This window comes from Mustelus asterias, chromosome 21 (genome assembly GCF_964213995.1).
Source record: "Mustelus asterias chromosome 21, sMusAst1.hap1.1, whole genome shotgun sequence".
In the NCBI taxonomy this organism is placed as follows: Eukaryota; Metazoa; Chordata; class Chondrichthyes; order Carcharhiniformes; family Triakidae; genus Mustelus; species Mustelus asterias.
Window position 1 is genome coordinate 69,969,062 of NC_135821.1, and position 17,558 is coordinate 69,986,619.

The window sequence follows — 17,558 nt, forward strand, 5'->3', positions numbered from 1 at the left end:
AGGCAATCTCCGTGTCCATGGTGGAGGAGGAGGGAACAAAAAGCCAAGATGTGCACTCCTAATCACCATTTGGCAACCAACCCTCACACCTCATCCCAACATCAGCCCCCACCTCCCAGACTGGAAGTACTCACGTGGAGATCAGCTGAGGGCAGGACTGGATCTGGTTGCCCTCATTGCTCTGTCCACCACACTCCTTTACAGTCAAGCCTCACATATGAATAATGGCTACTTTGCTGTGGTACTAGAGCTCAAGGAAAGAATATCCCAGCAATCAGTGCATTTAAAAGTGGAAATATGGAGTTAGCTCATTGCTCCACACGGACCTGCTCTCTATAGGTTGCCAGAGAACAATCTTTGCAACATCTCCCACCACTGACCCCACTCCCCACCCCCACAGTTATCATTGTTGAAATCCAGTAAATAATCTCGCCCACATAAATGTCAAATTAGAAGCCATTCTCCAATTTCTGGTACCCATTTCTGACTTCCTGCTAATCTTAGTCCATTCAGAGACAGCAATGATGAGCACACTACAATGGTTCAGATGACTCCATACAAAATGAACGGGTTAGATGATGCACCGTGGAGCCATTTGCACATAGGACTGAGAATAAGCTTGATTAGTGAAGCTCTGTCATTAGTTAGTAAGCCTGCACCAAGAAAAATGATGAGCAAAGAATGTAGAAGAAAAGAGGATGCAAGACCTCTCTGACAAGTTGTACCCAAGTCACTACCGTGTACGCTTTAGCTATTACACAATAGCAAGCTATCTTCACCCGTGGCATAGGGAAACTTAAAAGTGACGTGTGTGTGCGTGTGTGTGTGTGTATGGTGGGGGGGTCCATTCAGAGAGAGAAAAGGAGCAATAGTTAAAAAGGGAAAAACCACGCAATTTAATTTCAAAATTCTCTTCTGGAAATCATTAAGTTGATCTTTCTCTACACCCTAACTATGACTGTAAGACTACATTCTGCACTATCTTCTTTCATTAGATTCCCTACAGTACAGGAGGCGGCCATTTGGCCCATCGAGTCTGTACACACCACAATTCCGCCCAGGCCCTATTCCCATAACTTTCATTTACCCTACTAATCCCCCCGACATTGAGGTCAATTTACCATGGCCAATCAAACTAACCCACACATCTTTGGACTGTGGGAGGAAACAGGAGCACCCGGAGGAAACCCACGCAGACACGGGGAGAATGTGCAAACTCCACATAGACAGTGACCCGAGGCCAGAATTGAACCGGGATCCCTGGCGCTGTGAGGCAGCAGTGCTAACCACTGTGACACCTCAACGCGGTATGCTTTGTCTGTATAGCACACAAGAAACAATACTTTTCACTGTATACTAATACATGTGACAATAATAAATCAAATAAAAATAAAAGTTACACCTTAACACAGGTAGCTTTAATCTGCAAGCCTGGGCCGAGGAAAATTAACACGTTTGGAAAAATACTGGTGAGGTAAACTAGTTGCTGGAATGTCGCTTTTTAACAACATCCAAGTCACAAAAGCACTCTGTCTCTGGCCTCATAATGTTTCCATTTATTGAAAGTTGTCATCACAGTGGAACTTTAATTATCACACTTCTTTTTAAAGATCAGGATGGGTTTCACAATTCCAAAACAAGCCAATTATTTCATTCTATTAACTTTCCTTAATTTAGATCAGAACAATCCATTTCAAGGAATCAATTCCACAAATTGTGAATGTTTTTTTAAAAAAGAAAAATAAACATCAGCACGCAGGATTCCAACATACAGACAGTATCCAAACAGTGTGAAAGATCCTACCTGTTAAGTTAAAGTTTATTTATTAGTGTCACAAGTAAGGCTTACATTAACATTGCAATGAAGCTACTGCGAAAATCCCCTAGTCGCCATACTCCGGTGCCTGTTCAGGTTACACTGAGGGAGAATTTAGCACCTAACCAGCAAGTCTTTCAGACTGTGGGGGGAAACCGGAGCACCCGGAGGAAACCCACGCAGACACGGGGAGAACGTGCAAACCCCGCACTGACAGTGACCCGAGCTGGGAATCGAACCTGGGTCCTTGGCGCTGTGAGGCAGCAGTGCTGACCACTGTGCCACCACGTGAAAATCACTGACCATTGAAATTATTTAATCCCCTCTCCACTTAACTTCTTTAAAATAATATTTCCTGCCTTAATACTATTGTCCACTGATGATTGGAGTGCAAGATACAGATGTGCAGTAAGTCCTTTATTCCCATCATCAAAGTAGCATCATAACTTGTTCACTGTGCAAAGTGGAGTATTTCTGATCATCTCTTCTGCAGTCAACTCTAGGTTTTTGAATGAACCTCATCACAGGCCAGGGACTGAGTCCAAGGCCAATTCAAAGACTGGTGGGCAAACCTCATGTCCAAAAATAAAATCTGCAATTCCCTCAAGTTCCACAGTATTACGGGACACCCAAGCGATGATGTTTTGGCTATCTCCACCGGTTCCGTGGATGAAACACGCTACGTAATGGGATACTGAGAAGTACAAAACTTTGACCAGTTATCTGCCCCAGCTTTGCGGAATGCCAATGGGCAGGGGTGGAAGTGCCAGAACACTGGGCTGCTACAGAGTGACCCATGAGTGTGAACTGGCCAGGACTGGGATGGGGTTTGGTGATGCTCTCTCAAGCACGCAACTCAAAAGCTTGCACGTGAAACACATGGATCTTGGGTGAGGCAGTGGAGGACTCCAACAAGCGACGAGAAGCACCACTTGGAATGGAAGATTAACAGTGACAAATAGAAAAGTACGTAAAACCCTCCAGGTTATTTGGACTTACTTAGCTGGTTTGGAGATTCAAACAGCAGCAAGTGGGAGGTAAATTAACCCTTTTCATCTCATCTCATGAAATTACTACTAAAATTTTAGTTTATTTACTTATTAGTCACAAGTAAGCTGACATTAACACTGCAATGAAGTCACTGTGAAAATCCCCTAGTCGCCACACTCCGGCGCCTGTTCGGGTACACTGAGGGAGAATTTAGCACGGCCAATGCACCTAACCAGCAATTCTTTGGACTGTGGGAGGAAACCGGAGCACCCGGAGGAAACCCACGCAGACACGGGGAAAAACATGCAGACTCCACACAGGCAGTGACCCAAGCCGGGAATCGAACCCGGGTCCCTGGCGCTGTGAGGCAGCGGTGCTGACCACTGTGCCACCCGTGCCGCCCCAACTACTGTAAACTATGAAGTTTCACAACCCAGCAAGGGCAAACAAGTGTTGCCAACTAACCGTGTGCAATGTCACAACCAGTGAAGTGTGCATAAACCTCTTCCATCCCGCAAACTGTACACACTGTGAACATTTATTTCAGTATTTGGAACTGGTCATTTAACAACTGAATACAATTAGCAGCAACCACACTCAGCCTCTTCTGTTGTGTCCATCAACGTGGACTGAGATGCTCGGAGCAATACAGAAAAATAAAGTAACAGATAAATTACTTCACAGGTACCAAATAAAAATGTATTTCTGCAATGCCAGTTAAGGTACAGGCCAGGATCATTTCAGTCAATTTACCTCATGTCCAGTCACTTCCAAAAGGAGGAGAAATATATTTAATTTACCCTCCTGTGGTCAAAGTTTATTAGAATTCAAGTCTCCCAGATGTAATAAAAATTGGCTGACATAAAATGAGGGGTAGTCACAACCCTGGTAGGGATGGAAATGCTAAAACTGTGTCACCAGTGTTGAGCAAGTTTTGCCCCATACGAGTTGGAAGGTCTCATAGAATCCCTACAGTGCAGGAGGAGGCTAATCAGCCCATCGAGTCTGCGCCAACCACAATCCCACCCAGGCCCTATTCCTGTAACCCCAGATATTTACCCCAGCTAATCCCCCTGACACCAGGGTCAATTTTAGCATGGCCAATCCACCTAACCCGCACATCTTTGGAGGAAACCGGAGCACCCGGGAGGAAACCCACGCAGACACGGGGAGAATGTGCAAACTCTACACGGAGAGTGAGTGACCCGAGGCTGGAATTGAACCGGGTCCCTGGGACCCGACTCAAGCTCAGGATCACTGTTAACCTGGAAATGAAGTTATTACGGTGTATATTTCCTCGTATCTTAAATTTGCTGCAATAGACACAAGCAAACCTTATCCACAAATAATCAAGATAGTGGTTTAAGAGCAGCTTCCAGGAAAACTTGAGACCTTTTTTAAAAAAAAAGTGATATAAATAAGATGTTGTCTCACAGTTGCTGGCATGGAAGATATTGAAGGGAAAGGCAAATTATTTGTTACAGAATGCACTGAAGTAAGCTTTATAAAGCTGAACCTTTACTTTGGACGCGCTGTACATGAAGCATTTTCCAAGAGCACTTGTGACAAGATCTCAGATATGACGCAACTTAGATTCAAAGATATGAAACATGAGATATCTGTGCTGGTGTGACTTATACTGGCTCACCTGTACCTCATTAAACTGGGCATGTGCTGCTTTAAATTAAAAACTAATTCAAGTTTCAGTGGATTCTTAACACAACTTAAAATGTTACATTGATCTGTACTGGTGGCAGACAGTCAGTGCACAAGCTAAATGCACTCAGATTCTAACCCCAGTTCCCATAATACAAACACTCAGTACAAATCTGCACTGTTCATGGAATGAAAAATTAAAAATAATTGAACAAAAAAAGGAAACTATTCAATTTCTTCAGGACGAATGAAAGTTCCTTTCCCTTCTCTCAAATTCTATCAGTCCTCCTTCTTGTCCTTTAAGGCACGGAGTCTCTCCAGGAGAGGAGGGTGGGAGTAATGCCACATGGAATACAGCCAGTCGGCAACTGGGAAACCGAGGTTATCCTTGTTCAGTTTTATCAGTGCAGAGTACAGATCTGTGGCTTTTCCCAGATCCTTCGCGAACGCATCAGCCTGGAATTCAAATCTCCTGCTCAGCACAGTCAGGCAAAAGGATAGCACCTATTTAAAAACAAAAGCAAATTCACCAAACGTCAGATGAAAGTCTAATCAGAAGTTAGTAAAAAGTAACAGTTGCTCATGGCTTGACAATGACAAGCCTGCCCTGCCCCGCCTCGCCAGTGCTCACATATCAGGATATCACACTAGAAACCTAAAGTTTATAAAGTTTTAAAGTTTATTTATTAGTCACAAGTAGGCTTACATTCACACTGCAATGAAGTTACTGTGAAAATCCCCTAGTCGCCACACTCTGGCGCCGGTTCAGGCACACAGAGGGAGAATTTAGCACGGCCAATGCACCTAACCAGCACGTCTTTGGACTGTGGGAGGAAACCAGAGCATCCGGAGGAAACCCATGCAGACACGGGGAGAACGTGCAGAGTCCACACAGACACTGACCCAAGCTGGGAATTGAACCCGGGTCCCTGGCTCTGTGAGGCAGCAGTGCTAACCCACTGTGCCACCACGCCGCCCCAGTTTAGGTGCAATTTCTTCCCACTGCACACTCGTCGCGCTAAATAAGTAAGCCCCGTGGTAGCAACAAAGCCCGATTTGAATCAGTAAAGGCACAAAGCATTCACAGCAGCTCCACCTTACCTCATTGTAGGGGGAGAAAATGAACTGGAAGATGATCATCAGCCCAATGAGAGTCGGCTGGATGTCAGAGAAACCAAAGGCAGTGAAAAGCTCCTTCCTGTCCATGAGAACGGCAAACAGGAAAAAGCAGAAGAAAGAGTTCACCTGAAACAAAAGCATCAGCATTACACAAAGGACATAAACACCTTGCGGCAGCAACTGTGACCTGTGCAGATCATATAGAGGATCAAAGATCTGCATTTTAGGTTAGTCCAGAAGTACTGCAGGCTGTGATTTAATTTAAGTTCATTAAACATGCAGTACCCTTCAGTTAGCTTGGCACAAAATGGAATTTGATGGAACTCAACACAAATTTTGCATTTGTGCATGAACAGTTTCAAGCATACATTCGATTAAAGGCACTGGGATGGAAGCCAGACTCGGGGCAGGAAGGTGGCACAGGGATTAGCACTGCTGCCTCACAGCGCCAGGGACTCGGGTTCAATTCCGGTCTTGGACGACTCTGTGTGGAGTCTGCACGTTCTCCCAGTGTCTGTGTGGGTTTCCTCCGGGTGCTCCGGTTTCCTCCCACAGTCCAAAGATGTGTGGGTTAGGTGGATTGGCCATGCTAAATTGCCCCTTTAGTATCAAAATTGGGTTGGGGAGGGGGGGGGGCGCAATTCTCCAAGCCCGCTGCGCTGCTCTAGCCTGCTGGGTGCCACAGCCTCCTCACATCTCCGGCGCCAAGTCTTTTCGGAGTCATCAGCTCCACGCTGGAATTCGGCAGATTTAAATATTGAAATTTGAATTTCCGTTTCATTAGCGGGCCCGGGGCTGAAATTGCTGGGCCCACTCCCCTCTCCACACCCACAGCCATCACTGACTCACTCCAGTAGGGTTCACTCCTGCTCCCTACAAATGGGGAAAAGATGGCCGACCTCGCTGGACGCCATGGAGGACTCCCCAGGAGGTCAGGGGTAAGGGGGTTGCACCCTGGGCAGTGCCAGCCTGGCCCCCTGGGACACATGATGTGGAGATGTCGGCATTGGACTGGGGTGGTCACAGTAAGAAGTCTCACAACACCAGGTTAAAGTCCAACAGGTTTATTTGGTAGCACAAGCTTTCGGAGCGTCGCTCCTTCTTCAGGTGAGACCAGTAGGACTCCTCTCAACACATCTTACAATTTAAGAAAGGAAATGGATCCAAAATAAATAAATTGTCCCCACACATGCAAGTGGGGCAGAAGATCTTTGATTCTGTAATAAGTTGGCTGCTTTCAGCTGGGAAAGTAGAGGATTCCCTGCAATGGATTCACCAGTACAGCCTTCTGCTTCTGATTGTTACACCAGAAGCCCCGACAGTGCGGGGTGGAATGGATTGCAAAGCCCTCAATGGTCAAACGACTGACCTATATTCTGACTGGCTAGGGACCCAGCTTTGATAAAGGGTCATCCGGACTCGAAACGTCAGCTCTTTTCTCTCCTTACAGATGCTGCCAGACCTGCTGAGATTTTCCAGCATTTTCTCTTTTGGGACCCACCTGAAGAATGGCTACATGAGGGAGGCGGAACCAAGAAGGCACCAAAAATCTTATTTCAGCAAATCACTCCCTCCAGAAATGGGGAAAAAAATATCCCTTCACAGGTCGCAGTGAATTGTTGTAAACTGCACTGCAGTAGACCCAGGGCTATGTGCCCATTCATAATTAACCAGTCCTTCATCACCCACAAATGCAAAGCTCATTATGTACATACATATATAATATATAATAAAAAGAATCATGCATTACCTGGCTAATGACAATGTTTTTCACAGTATGGCCCAGTTTCCAGTGCCCAAGTTCATGACCAAGTACAGCTAGAACCTCTTGGTTACTGCACCCTTGCCTCTTATTCTGAAAAGAAAGCATAAATTATATTAAACACGACTTAATGGGCTCCATCTCATGCTCAAATTCACCTCTGAGGTGGAGCAGTCTAACAAGCTCCCTTTCCTCGACATAATAGTTATGACATTCACTAATGGGTTCTCTATTGCTATACAGTGCAAGCCTACCTTCACTGGCCAATATACACACTGGGATTCCCACAGCTCCACACGTTATAGGTTTGACCTTACCGGCAACCTCATACATACAGCCCGAGCCACTATGCAAGATTGATGCCACAATGGGCTGCATCAAAGCTACCTTGTGGGATAACCATAGAATCCCTACAGTGCAGAAGGAGGCCATTTGGCCCATCAAGTCTGCACCGACCATAATCGCATCCAGGCCCTATCCCTGTAACCCCACATATTTACCCTGCTAACTAACCCCCTTGACACGAGGGTTAACTTAGCATGGCCAATCCACCTAACCCGCACATCTTTGGAGTGCGGGAGGGAAGCAGAGCATCCGGAGGAAACCCACGCAGACACGGAGAGAACGTGCAAACTCCACACAGACACAATGACTTTGCCAATTGCCAGCTCAATGAATGGGCCTAAGGGCTGCCACACCCGGTTCTCCAATGTGGCCAGTCTACCCCAGACTAATCTGGAAGTGTAAGGCATCTCAAACATTTGAGCAACAGGGGAAATTAGCTGTTACACGCTGCTGCTATGCAGTAGCAACATGAATGGTGCTCTCCACTATTAGAATGCTACCATCAAGCCAAAAAGATGTTCTGATTACCACACAAATTAGCAACTTGGTATATAAATTTCAATGCCGATGTGATGCCAGACACGTAGCCCGTACATCCCAACAACTGGCGAATGTCCCTTCAGCTGTTTGCAACAGGCAAAACGCTAACTGTATTCGACCACCCCACACTTGTAAACTCAGAACATTGTATCCACCATTAGCCATGATGCTGCATTTGGACAATACTTACTGAACAATCTCAAGTGTGCTAAGAATTACATCATCAACTCAATATCATGCAGGCTCACAATATGGTTCACTTACACTTGCTAGAAGTTACATACATTCATATATAGGGTATCCTCTGCGAACAGATATCTCCAAGCATTGTGTCTTTTTAATTAAACAAAAGCTTGGGGAATAAATCTTCCCTGGTGCATTCTCCATGGCGATGCCTCAACCAGTCAGAGCCCACTTGCCAACCAAACAGCACCCTTTCCTCATGCAGTATAAATTGTTGTTTCCTTTGAAATTTGATATTTTTGCATCTGTCCTGATGAGTGCAAGACGAGAAGCTTCAACAACACGTCTCTTTTTGCAGCAGTACTCAAACAAAATCGTTTGAAAAGTAATATTCCACTGCCCGGGTTGGGTGAGCTGCCCACAGGTCAGTCAAGTGTTTGAGCCAACATCCCAGAGCCAACATCCCAGAGCCAACATCCCAGAGCCAACATCCCAGAGCCAACATCCCAGAGCCAACATCCCAGACTCCATCACCTGCCCTGATTGTGGCCTGTTGCATTGTCAAGTCAGGCAAGGGCAGGATTGGCCTGCAGCTGGGTGCGGCCATTGTTCTCTCTCCTCCTCCTCCTCCCCCCAAGCCTTCATCAATGTCGCCCACGACCCAAAAAACAAACAAATAATCAAAACATTTCATTGGAAGTTATGAATATTGCAACCAGCAGGCTTACCTTTGGTCTTAGTTTGGTCTCAGTGGTCTCAGTTTCAGTGCCATCTCCTGCAGCAGTCTGCATTTCAACGCTCTCATCGGCTGTCCCTTTGTTTAATGGGGAATGATCTTCGAGGAGCGTGTCAAACAGGACAATACGCTTGTTCTTAAAAAAGCCATAAAAGTACGCATTGCTGTGTGATGACCTCTTTGATCCTATTCAAAACATTGAAGGTTAATACATTTTACTACAACACATCAAGACATTTGCTTTAAGTATGTTATTTTTACATGAAACATCCAAGAGGTTTTGTACTTAGGAGGCACGGTGGCACAGCGGTCAGCACTGCTGCCTCACAGCGGTCAGCACTGCTGCCTCACAGCGGTCAGCACTGCTGCCTCACAGCGGTCAGCACTGCTGCCTCACAGCGGTCAGCACTGCTGCCTCACAGCGGTCAGCACTGCTGCCTCACAGCGGTCAGCACTGCTGCCTCACAGCGCCAGGGACCCCGGTTCGATTCTCGGCTTGGGTCACCGACTGTGTGGAGTTTGCACATTTTTCCCGTGTGGTTTTCCTCTGGATGCTCCGGTTTCCTCCCACACTCCAAAGACGTGCTGGTTAGGTGCATTGGCTATGCTAAATTCTCCCTCAGTGTACCGAACAGGCGCCAGAGTGTGGCAACTAGGGGGATTTTCACAGTAACTACATTGCAGTGTTAATGTAAGTGTACTTGTGACACTAATAAATAAATTTTATCTTTACTTAAAAAGGCAAATCTTCCTGAATTTATTAGATCAGCATTTCATTTTGGATTGTTCACCAAAATTCACTGAAATTGGGGTGGCACGGTGGCACTCACACCGCCAAGGTCCTGGGCTCAATTCCGGCCTTGGGTCAGTGTCTGTGTGGAGTTTGCACGTTCTCCCCGTGTCTGTGTGTGTTTCCTCCGGGTGCTCCGGTTTCCTCCCACGGATGTGCGGGTTGGGTTGATTGGCCATGCTAAATTGCCCCTTAGTGTCAGGGGATTAGCATGGTAAATATGTAGGGTTACGAGAACAGGGGCTGTGTGGGATTGTGGTCGGTGCAGACTCGATGGGCCGAATGGCCTCCTTCTGCACTGTAGGGATTCTATGATTCTTAGGTCAAGGGTAATGACAACCAATTAAAAATTCTGGGTCAAACTGGGCACGGTGAAAACACATAATGTAACAGGTAAAAACACTCAACTGGAGGTGAATTCAATGGTTTAAGCAAGCACCTGGCACAGGTAGATTGGAAAGAGCATAAGACCATAAGATACAGGAGCAGAATTAGGCCATTCTGCCCATCGAGTCTGCTCTGTCATTTAATCATGGCTGATACGGTTTTGCAGAATAAAGCAGTCATGGAGCATTCAGGAATAAGATAGTGCAGGGTACAAACCAGGCATATTCCTTGGAAAAGAAAAAGGTCGAGCATCTGAGGTTAATGTGCCCAGGGTGACAATGGAAATCAGAGGTAAAATAAAACAACAAAAGGAGGTTTATGACATTGACAGGAGCAGGATTCAGTGAATAATGCAGAAGGGAACTGGAGGACTTCCCTACAGTGCAGAAAGAGGTCATTCGGTCCATCAAGTCAGCACTGACTCTCTGAAAGAGCATCCCATCCTGGCCTTCCCCTATGCCCTATCTCTGTAACACTGTGCATTTATCATGGCCAATCCACCTAGCCTGCACATCTTTGGACACCAAGAGGCAATTTAGCATGGCCAATTCACCTAACCTGCATATCTTTGGACACTAAGGTGAAATTTAGCATAGCCAATCCACTTACCCTGCACATTTTTCTTTTGACCAAGAGGCAGAGCGAGATTATGAGAAAAGACTGGTATTAAAGTGACTCTGTACGTCATCTTCTAAACATACAAAGTGAAATTAGCTAGGGAAAAGTTTGGGCATAACTGAGATCCAAAGGGCAATCTTCATGTAAAGCAGAGGACATCGCAATAACAATAACTAAGTATTTTGTATCTGTCTTCATAAAGGAAGTGGTTGATGTGAAGTTATACTTGAAAGGAATGTTCTTGAAGCTGAAATTTGAGAGATTAGCTATTGGATGTTATGGTGAAACAAAGGTCTTGACCTTTGTGAGGGCTCAGTTGGTGAAACAAGCATGCTGATAGGTCTCCTAATCTGATATCATGAGGAATAGCTTTGTTACTGTCCCAACCTCCAAATCATTAACATGCAAGTCGGGGCTTCAGTGTTCAATTACAGACTAGGCTGCCGATGATGTGTGCCTCCCTGGACATGGTATCAGAGTGACTGCCAAACCAATCAAGGAAGAGGGAAACTTAAAGTTTATTTATTAGTGTCACAAGTAGGCTTACATTAAATCCCCTAGTCGTCACACTCCGGCGCCTATTCGGGTACACGGAGGGAGAATTTAGCATGGCTAGTGCACCTAACCAGCATGTCCTTCAGACTGTGGGATGAAACCCACACAGACATGGGGAGAATGTGCAGATTCCACACAGACAGTGACCCAAGCCAGGAATCGAACCTGGGTTCCGGAAGCTGTGAGGTAGCAGTGCTAACCACTGTGCTGTGAAATTATATACTGCTTTCATTTTAACATAAAGCACAGTTTTCGAGTCCAACAGGAAAAGCAGCTCCATTTCGAGCCATCATAAATGCCTTCCACCACAAGGTGGATGTTCCACTGCAGGAGATGATATCAGCAGCAGAGGCCACCAACTCTCCCTGCCTTCAAGAGACAGAGATATGTACAAACCAAGGTTCAAGAATCCCACAGATGCAACATCCAGGAGATGTAGAAAATGTAAAGTCAGTTGGGTCCACGGTGAAAGGGGAAACCCGGCAACGGGGAAACATGGCAAACACTGCCAGCTGAGAGGCTCTATTTATGGAGGTCACTGAAAGCTTCTAGTTACATAGGCAGGCAGGGTGTTATATAATAAAAGGAAATCACAAGGGTTGGCGTGTCATAAGACTAGAATCTTTTAAGAAACCTTCAGGCATGTATTACTTGAAATAAATACAAATTTTTGGCAACACACAGCAGGTTAGGCAGTATCTGTGCAGAGAAAGAAAATATTTGCATTTATAAAAGCGTTTTTCATGAAGTCTCAAGTTGCTTTACAGCCAATGAAGTACTTTCTAAGTGTGGAACTGTTGTATTCTGGCAAACTTAATAGCCAAATTGTCACAACAGTGGTGTGATAATGTTTTTTGTGATATTGATTGTAGGATAAATATTGACCGGGACACTGGGGATCACTCCCCTGTTCTTCCTCAAAATAGTGCCATGGGTTCTTTTACATCCACCCAAAAAGAGAAAAGATCGATGGGTTTAGTGTGTCATCCAAAAGAATGCACCTCCAGCAATGCAGCACTCCCTCAATCTTACACTGGAATGTCAGCCTTTATCTTGTGCTCAAATTCTGGAGAGGAACTTGAGCCCCTGGTCCCTTGTGACTCAGAAGAAGAATAACCAAGTCACAACAGAGAGAGAAACAAGAGTCAACATTTCAAGTTGGTGAGGGGGCCTTTACGGAGAGCCTGATGAAAGGTGGTCCACCTGAAAACAACTCTTGCCTTTCTCTCTCCGCAGATGCTGCCTGACCTGCTGCACACTGTGAGCACTCGGTTTCTATTTGACATTTTTAGCATCCATATTATTTCTCTTCCGTAGACGTTCGCCCGGATATGAACACATTTTCAGGTTTGGAACCATGGAATCCCTACAGTGCAGAAGGAGGCCATTCGGCCCATCGGGTCCGGTCAGCCCACCCAGGCCCTATCCCCATAATCCCATGCGCTTACCCTAGCTAGTCCTCCTGACATTAAGGGGGCAATCCACCTAACCTGCACATCTTTGGCGTGCACCCGGAGGAAACCAACGCAGACACGGGGAGACTGTGCAAGTTCCGCACAGACAGTGACCCAAGCCGGGAATCGAACCCGGGTCCCTGGCGCTCTGAGGCAGCCGTGCTAACCACTGTGCCACCGTGCCGTCCCTACTTATTGACGCACACTGGAGAAGAGCTGAGCATCGTTATTCAGTGAACAAGGAAGGCTTCACCAAACAGCAATACATTCACATTAAACAGGCTACTTTCAGTGAAGACATGAAAACAATTGTACCTTCAAGTTTCAGCCATCAAAATGCTACAGTAAAGATGTATTGTCTCAATTAACGCAGTGTCTTACCCTCTACGACATAAACCTTGGTTAGTGGAAAACTGATACTCTTGGCCATTTCTTCAATATTCTCCCTCAACTCCCCATCAGGAAGTGGAGTGAATTTATCAAACAGTGGTGCAATATAATCAGCGTATATCGTTACCAACACCTAAAAAGGATGGAGAAGGGAGACAAAGTTAGAATCATAACAAACCCTTCACATTCATGCTATCAAATAATGCTTTGGTCTCAACAAAAGCATTTCTAGTTTGATTTGATTCGATTTATTATTGTCACATGTATTGGTATATAGTGAAAAGTATTGTTCCTTGCGCACTATCCAGACAAGGCGTACCGTTCATAGAGTAAATAGGGGGGGAAGCAAAGGAGAGGGTACAAAATGTAGTGTTAAAGTAATAGAAAGATCAAATTAATATAAGGTAGGTTCACTGAAAAGTCTGATGGCAGCAGGGAAGCAGCTGTTCTTGAAGCGGTTGGTACGTAATCTCAGACTTTTGTATCTGAAAGAGAGAATGTCCGGGGTGCGTGGGGTCCTTAATTATGCTGGCTGACTTTCCGAGGCAGCGGAAAGTGTAAACAGTATCAACGGATGGGAGGCTGGTTTGCGTGGTGGATTGGGCTAGGTTTACAACCCTTTGTAGTTTTTTGCGGTCTTGGGCAGAGCAGGAGCCATACCGAGCTGTGATACAACCAGAAAGGATGCTTTCTATGGGGCATATTGTCCTGCATCGAAGAAAGAGGCGGATTATCAGTACATCTGTGACAAATGATAGCAGGATGAAAAAACCAGCAATAGTTGGAGAGAATGATTATAGTTTCAGTCTCAACATCCATTGTGGATAAATTCTAATTATAAATCAACATCACTCCGACACGTTTGGAGAAACTTTCTGACCATTCAACTTCATGGAACCTCTGAAGTATAGAATCATAGAATCCTGCAATGCAGAAGGAGGCCATTTGGCCCATTGAGTCTGCACCGACCACAATCCCACCCAGACCCTATCCCCTTAGCCTCATGCATTTACCCTAGCTAATCCCCTGACACCAAGGGTCAATTTAGCATGGCCAATCCACCTAACCCGCACATCCTTTGGACTGTGGGAGGAAACCGGAGCACCCGGAGGAAACCCACGCAGACATGTGGAGTATGTGCAAACTCCACACAGACAGTGACCCAAGTCGGGAATCAAACCCGGGTCCTTGGAGCTGTGAGGCAGCAGTGCTAACCACTGTGCCGCCCCAGTGATATTGTTACTCAAAAGATTTAAAACAGAATGAAACATATAGCACTATTTGTGAAAATTTGGCTGCTGTGTTCATTCGAATTTAAAATTGGAACTTAACCAAAATATTGAAAATGAAAAATTATCAAAAGGGATAGCAAAGCTACTTCTGCGTATGTATTTAAACATTAAAATTCTCATTAAGTGATATATTAAATCCATTGCATGAAAGATTTTCAAACTACCTTGTCTCCTTTTCATATTAGAGAATCATAGAACTCCTACAGTGCAGAAGGAGGCCATTCGGCCCATCGAGTCTGCACTGACCACAATCCCACCCAGGCCCTATCCCCTTAACCCCATCTATTTACCCCAGCTAGTGCCCCTGACACTAGGGTCAATTTAGCATCAACCTAACCCGCACATCTTTGGACTGTGGGAGGAAGCCGGAGTACCCGGAGGAAACCCATGCAGACACGGGGAGAACATGCAGACTCCACACAGACAGTGACCCGAGGTCGGAATTGAACCTGGGTCCCTGGCGCTGTGATATTAACATTAATAAGTCCCTTTGCAGTTCGAGAACCGTCTGTGTATAACCTGGCTGCTGCATTTCTCCACATAATAGAAAAGGCACTTCAAAATTCATTGAATACAGAATGTCACGGGGAAATGATAAGGTTAGGTTTGAAGGCAAGCCCTTCCTTTCTTTCCTCTCCAGAAGGCGGCACCTCAAAAGGATTCAGTCCCACAATCACCAGCCATCTTCATCCTAGGGACTGTTATGCATGGGTGAAGTTGGCAACAAATATTGCAGCCCATCATAGCAAGAACACCATCAACTTGCAGACCTTGTTTTATGATGTATTGCCATTTCATGGCTCTTCACTGACATTGTCCTTACTTGACATGAACACACACCATCAACAGCAGAGGTCCCTGGTTACCGATTAGGGACTGACATTTTGACTGGCCTCTTTTGTCCACTCAGGTTCACTGTGGGCCATGGCACTGTCCCTACCATCACTGGCATCAATACTGGGGACTGGATGACAAGCCCATCCTGGCCTCTACAGCTCAGTGCTCCCCCAATAAACTCACCAAACCAATGGGAGAGCCACTCTCCCTGCCACCATTCTACGAAGACAAACATTTGCAAGCATATCTTTAGTAATGCTTCAGTGTTAAGGTGAAGGCTCAAAATTATAACCACAATATATTTCTTCTTAAATAACTGAAGGAGTGAGGAGTGGAAATGTAAAGCCTTGGTGTGAATCGTGTGGAGGACGGAGAAGATCTGAAGAGAGATTTGGACAGGCTGAGTGAGTGGGCGAGGATATGGCAAATGGAGTATAACGTTGATAAATGCGAAGTTATACACTTTGGAGGAAATAATAACAAATGGGATTACTATCTCAATGGAAACAAATTAAAACATGCTACCGTGCAAAGGGACCTGGGGGTCCTTGTGCATGAGACGCAAAAGCCCAGTCTGCAGGTACAACAGGTGATCAAGAAGGCAAATGGGATGTTGACCTATATCGCGAGGGGGATAGAATATAAAAGCAGGGATGTCTTGATGCACCTGTACAGGGCATTGGTGAGGCCGCAGCTGGAATACTGTGTGCAGTATTGGTCCCCTTATATGAGGAAGGATATATTGGCATTGGAGGGAGTGCAGAGAAGGTTCACCAGGTTGATACCGGAGATGAGGGGTTTGGATTATGAGGAGAGGCTGAGGAGATTGGGTTTGTACTCGTTGGAGTTTAGAAGGATGAGGGGGGATCTTATGGAGACTTATAAGATAATGCGGGGGCTGGATAGGGTGGAGGCGGAGAGATTCTTTCCACTTAGTAAGGAAGTTAAAACTAGAGGACACAGCCTCAAAATAAAGGGGGGTCGGTTTAAGACAGAGTTGAGGAGGAACTTCTTCTCCCAGAGGGTGGTGAATCTCTGGAATTCTCTGCCCACTGAGGTGGTGGAGGCTACCTCGCTGAATATGTTTAAAGCGCGGATGGATGGATTCCTGATCGGTAAGGGAATTAAGGGTTATGGGGATCAGGCGGGTAAGTGGTACTGATCCACGTCAGATCAGCCATGATCTTATTGAATGGCGGGGCAGGCTCGAGGGGCTAGATGGCCTACTCCTGCTCCTATTTCTTATGTTCTTATGTGTGCCGAGGAGTGGCTGGCGCAAGGGTTTTTTTCAAAAGCATCAATAACATTTAATTCAATCCCCAACACAAAACTCTGACAGCTTATTTGAGCTTCTCAGGCAGAGCAAGTTTGAGAAGCCTAAGCACAATTCTAGGTAGAATGACAGAACAGGAAAACCAATAGCTCAACATTAATCAAGAGACTTCACCTCAAACATAACAGGTTCATTGGTATGGCAACAGGATGTCTGGAAGCAAAAGCTTTGGATTCACACAAAAGACTATTTTGCAGGATTGTGGGGTAAAAGTTGGGACACGGGATTAAATTGGACAGATATTTTACCAAGTGGCCTCTTTCTGCGCTGAGAGGTTCTATGATATAATGCGATATAAATGATGTAGGATGTCCATAAGACCATAAACTGTAAGAGCAGAATTAGGCAACTTAGCCCAAGTCTACTCCGTCATTCAATCATGGCTGATAAGTTTCTCAACCCCATTCTCCCTTGATCCCTTTACCATTCAAGAACCTATCTATCTCTACCTTAAATGCATTCAATGACCCTGCCTCCAAAGCCTTCTGCGGCAATGAATTCCATAGATTCCTCAGCCTCTGGCTGAAGAAATTCCTCCTCATCTCAGATCTGAAGAGTCATCCCTTTACTCTGAGGCTGTGCCCTTGGATCCCAGTCTCTCCTACTAATGGAAACATCTTCCCCACGTCCACTCTATCCAGGCCTTTCATTATTCTGTAAGTTTCAATGAGATCCCGCCCCACCCTTCTAAACTCCATCAAGTACAGACCCAAAGTCCTCAGATGCTCCCACTGTCCCAAAGGATGGTACCGCCA

At 45.6% G+C, this 17,558-nt stretch overlaps 1 protein-coding gene across 1 annotated transcript in view; it reads right to left on the reverse strand.

Moving 5' to 3' along the window:
• Nucleotides 1–1,537: 1,537 nt before the first annotated feature.
• zmpste24 (zinc metallopeptidase, STE24 homolog) overlaps nt 1,538–17,558 on the reverse strand; it is a 32,794-nt gene continuing 16,773 nt past the window's right edge. Inside the window, exons 6-10 of the mRNA XM_078238148.1 lie at nt 13,333–13,474; nt 9,140–9,333; nt 7,332–7,436; nt 5,564–5,707; nt 1,538–4,966 (exon numbers count right to left, since the gene is read on the reverse strand). Coding sequence (XP_078094274.1) covers nt 4,742–4,966; nt 5,564–5,707; nt 7,332–7,436; nt 9,140–9,333; nt 13,333–13,474 — 810 coding nt within the window. The 3' untranslated portion in view covers nt 1,538–4,741. The remainder of the gene's footprint in view (nt 4,967–5,563; nt 5,708–7,331; nt 7,437–9,139; nt 9,334–13,332; nt 13,475–17,558) is intronic.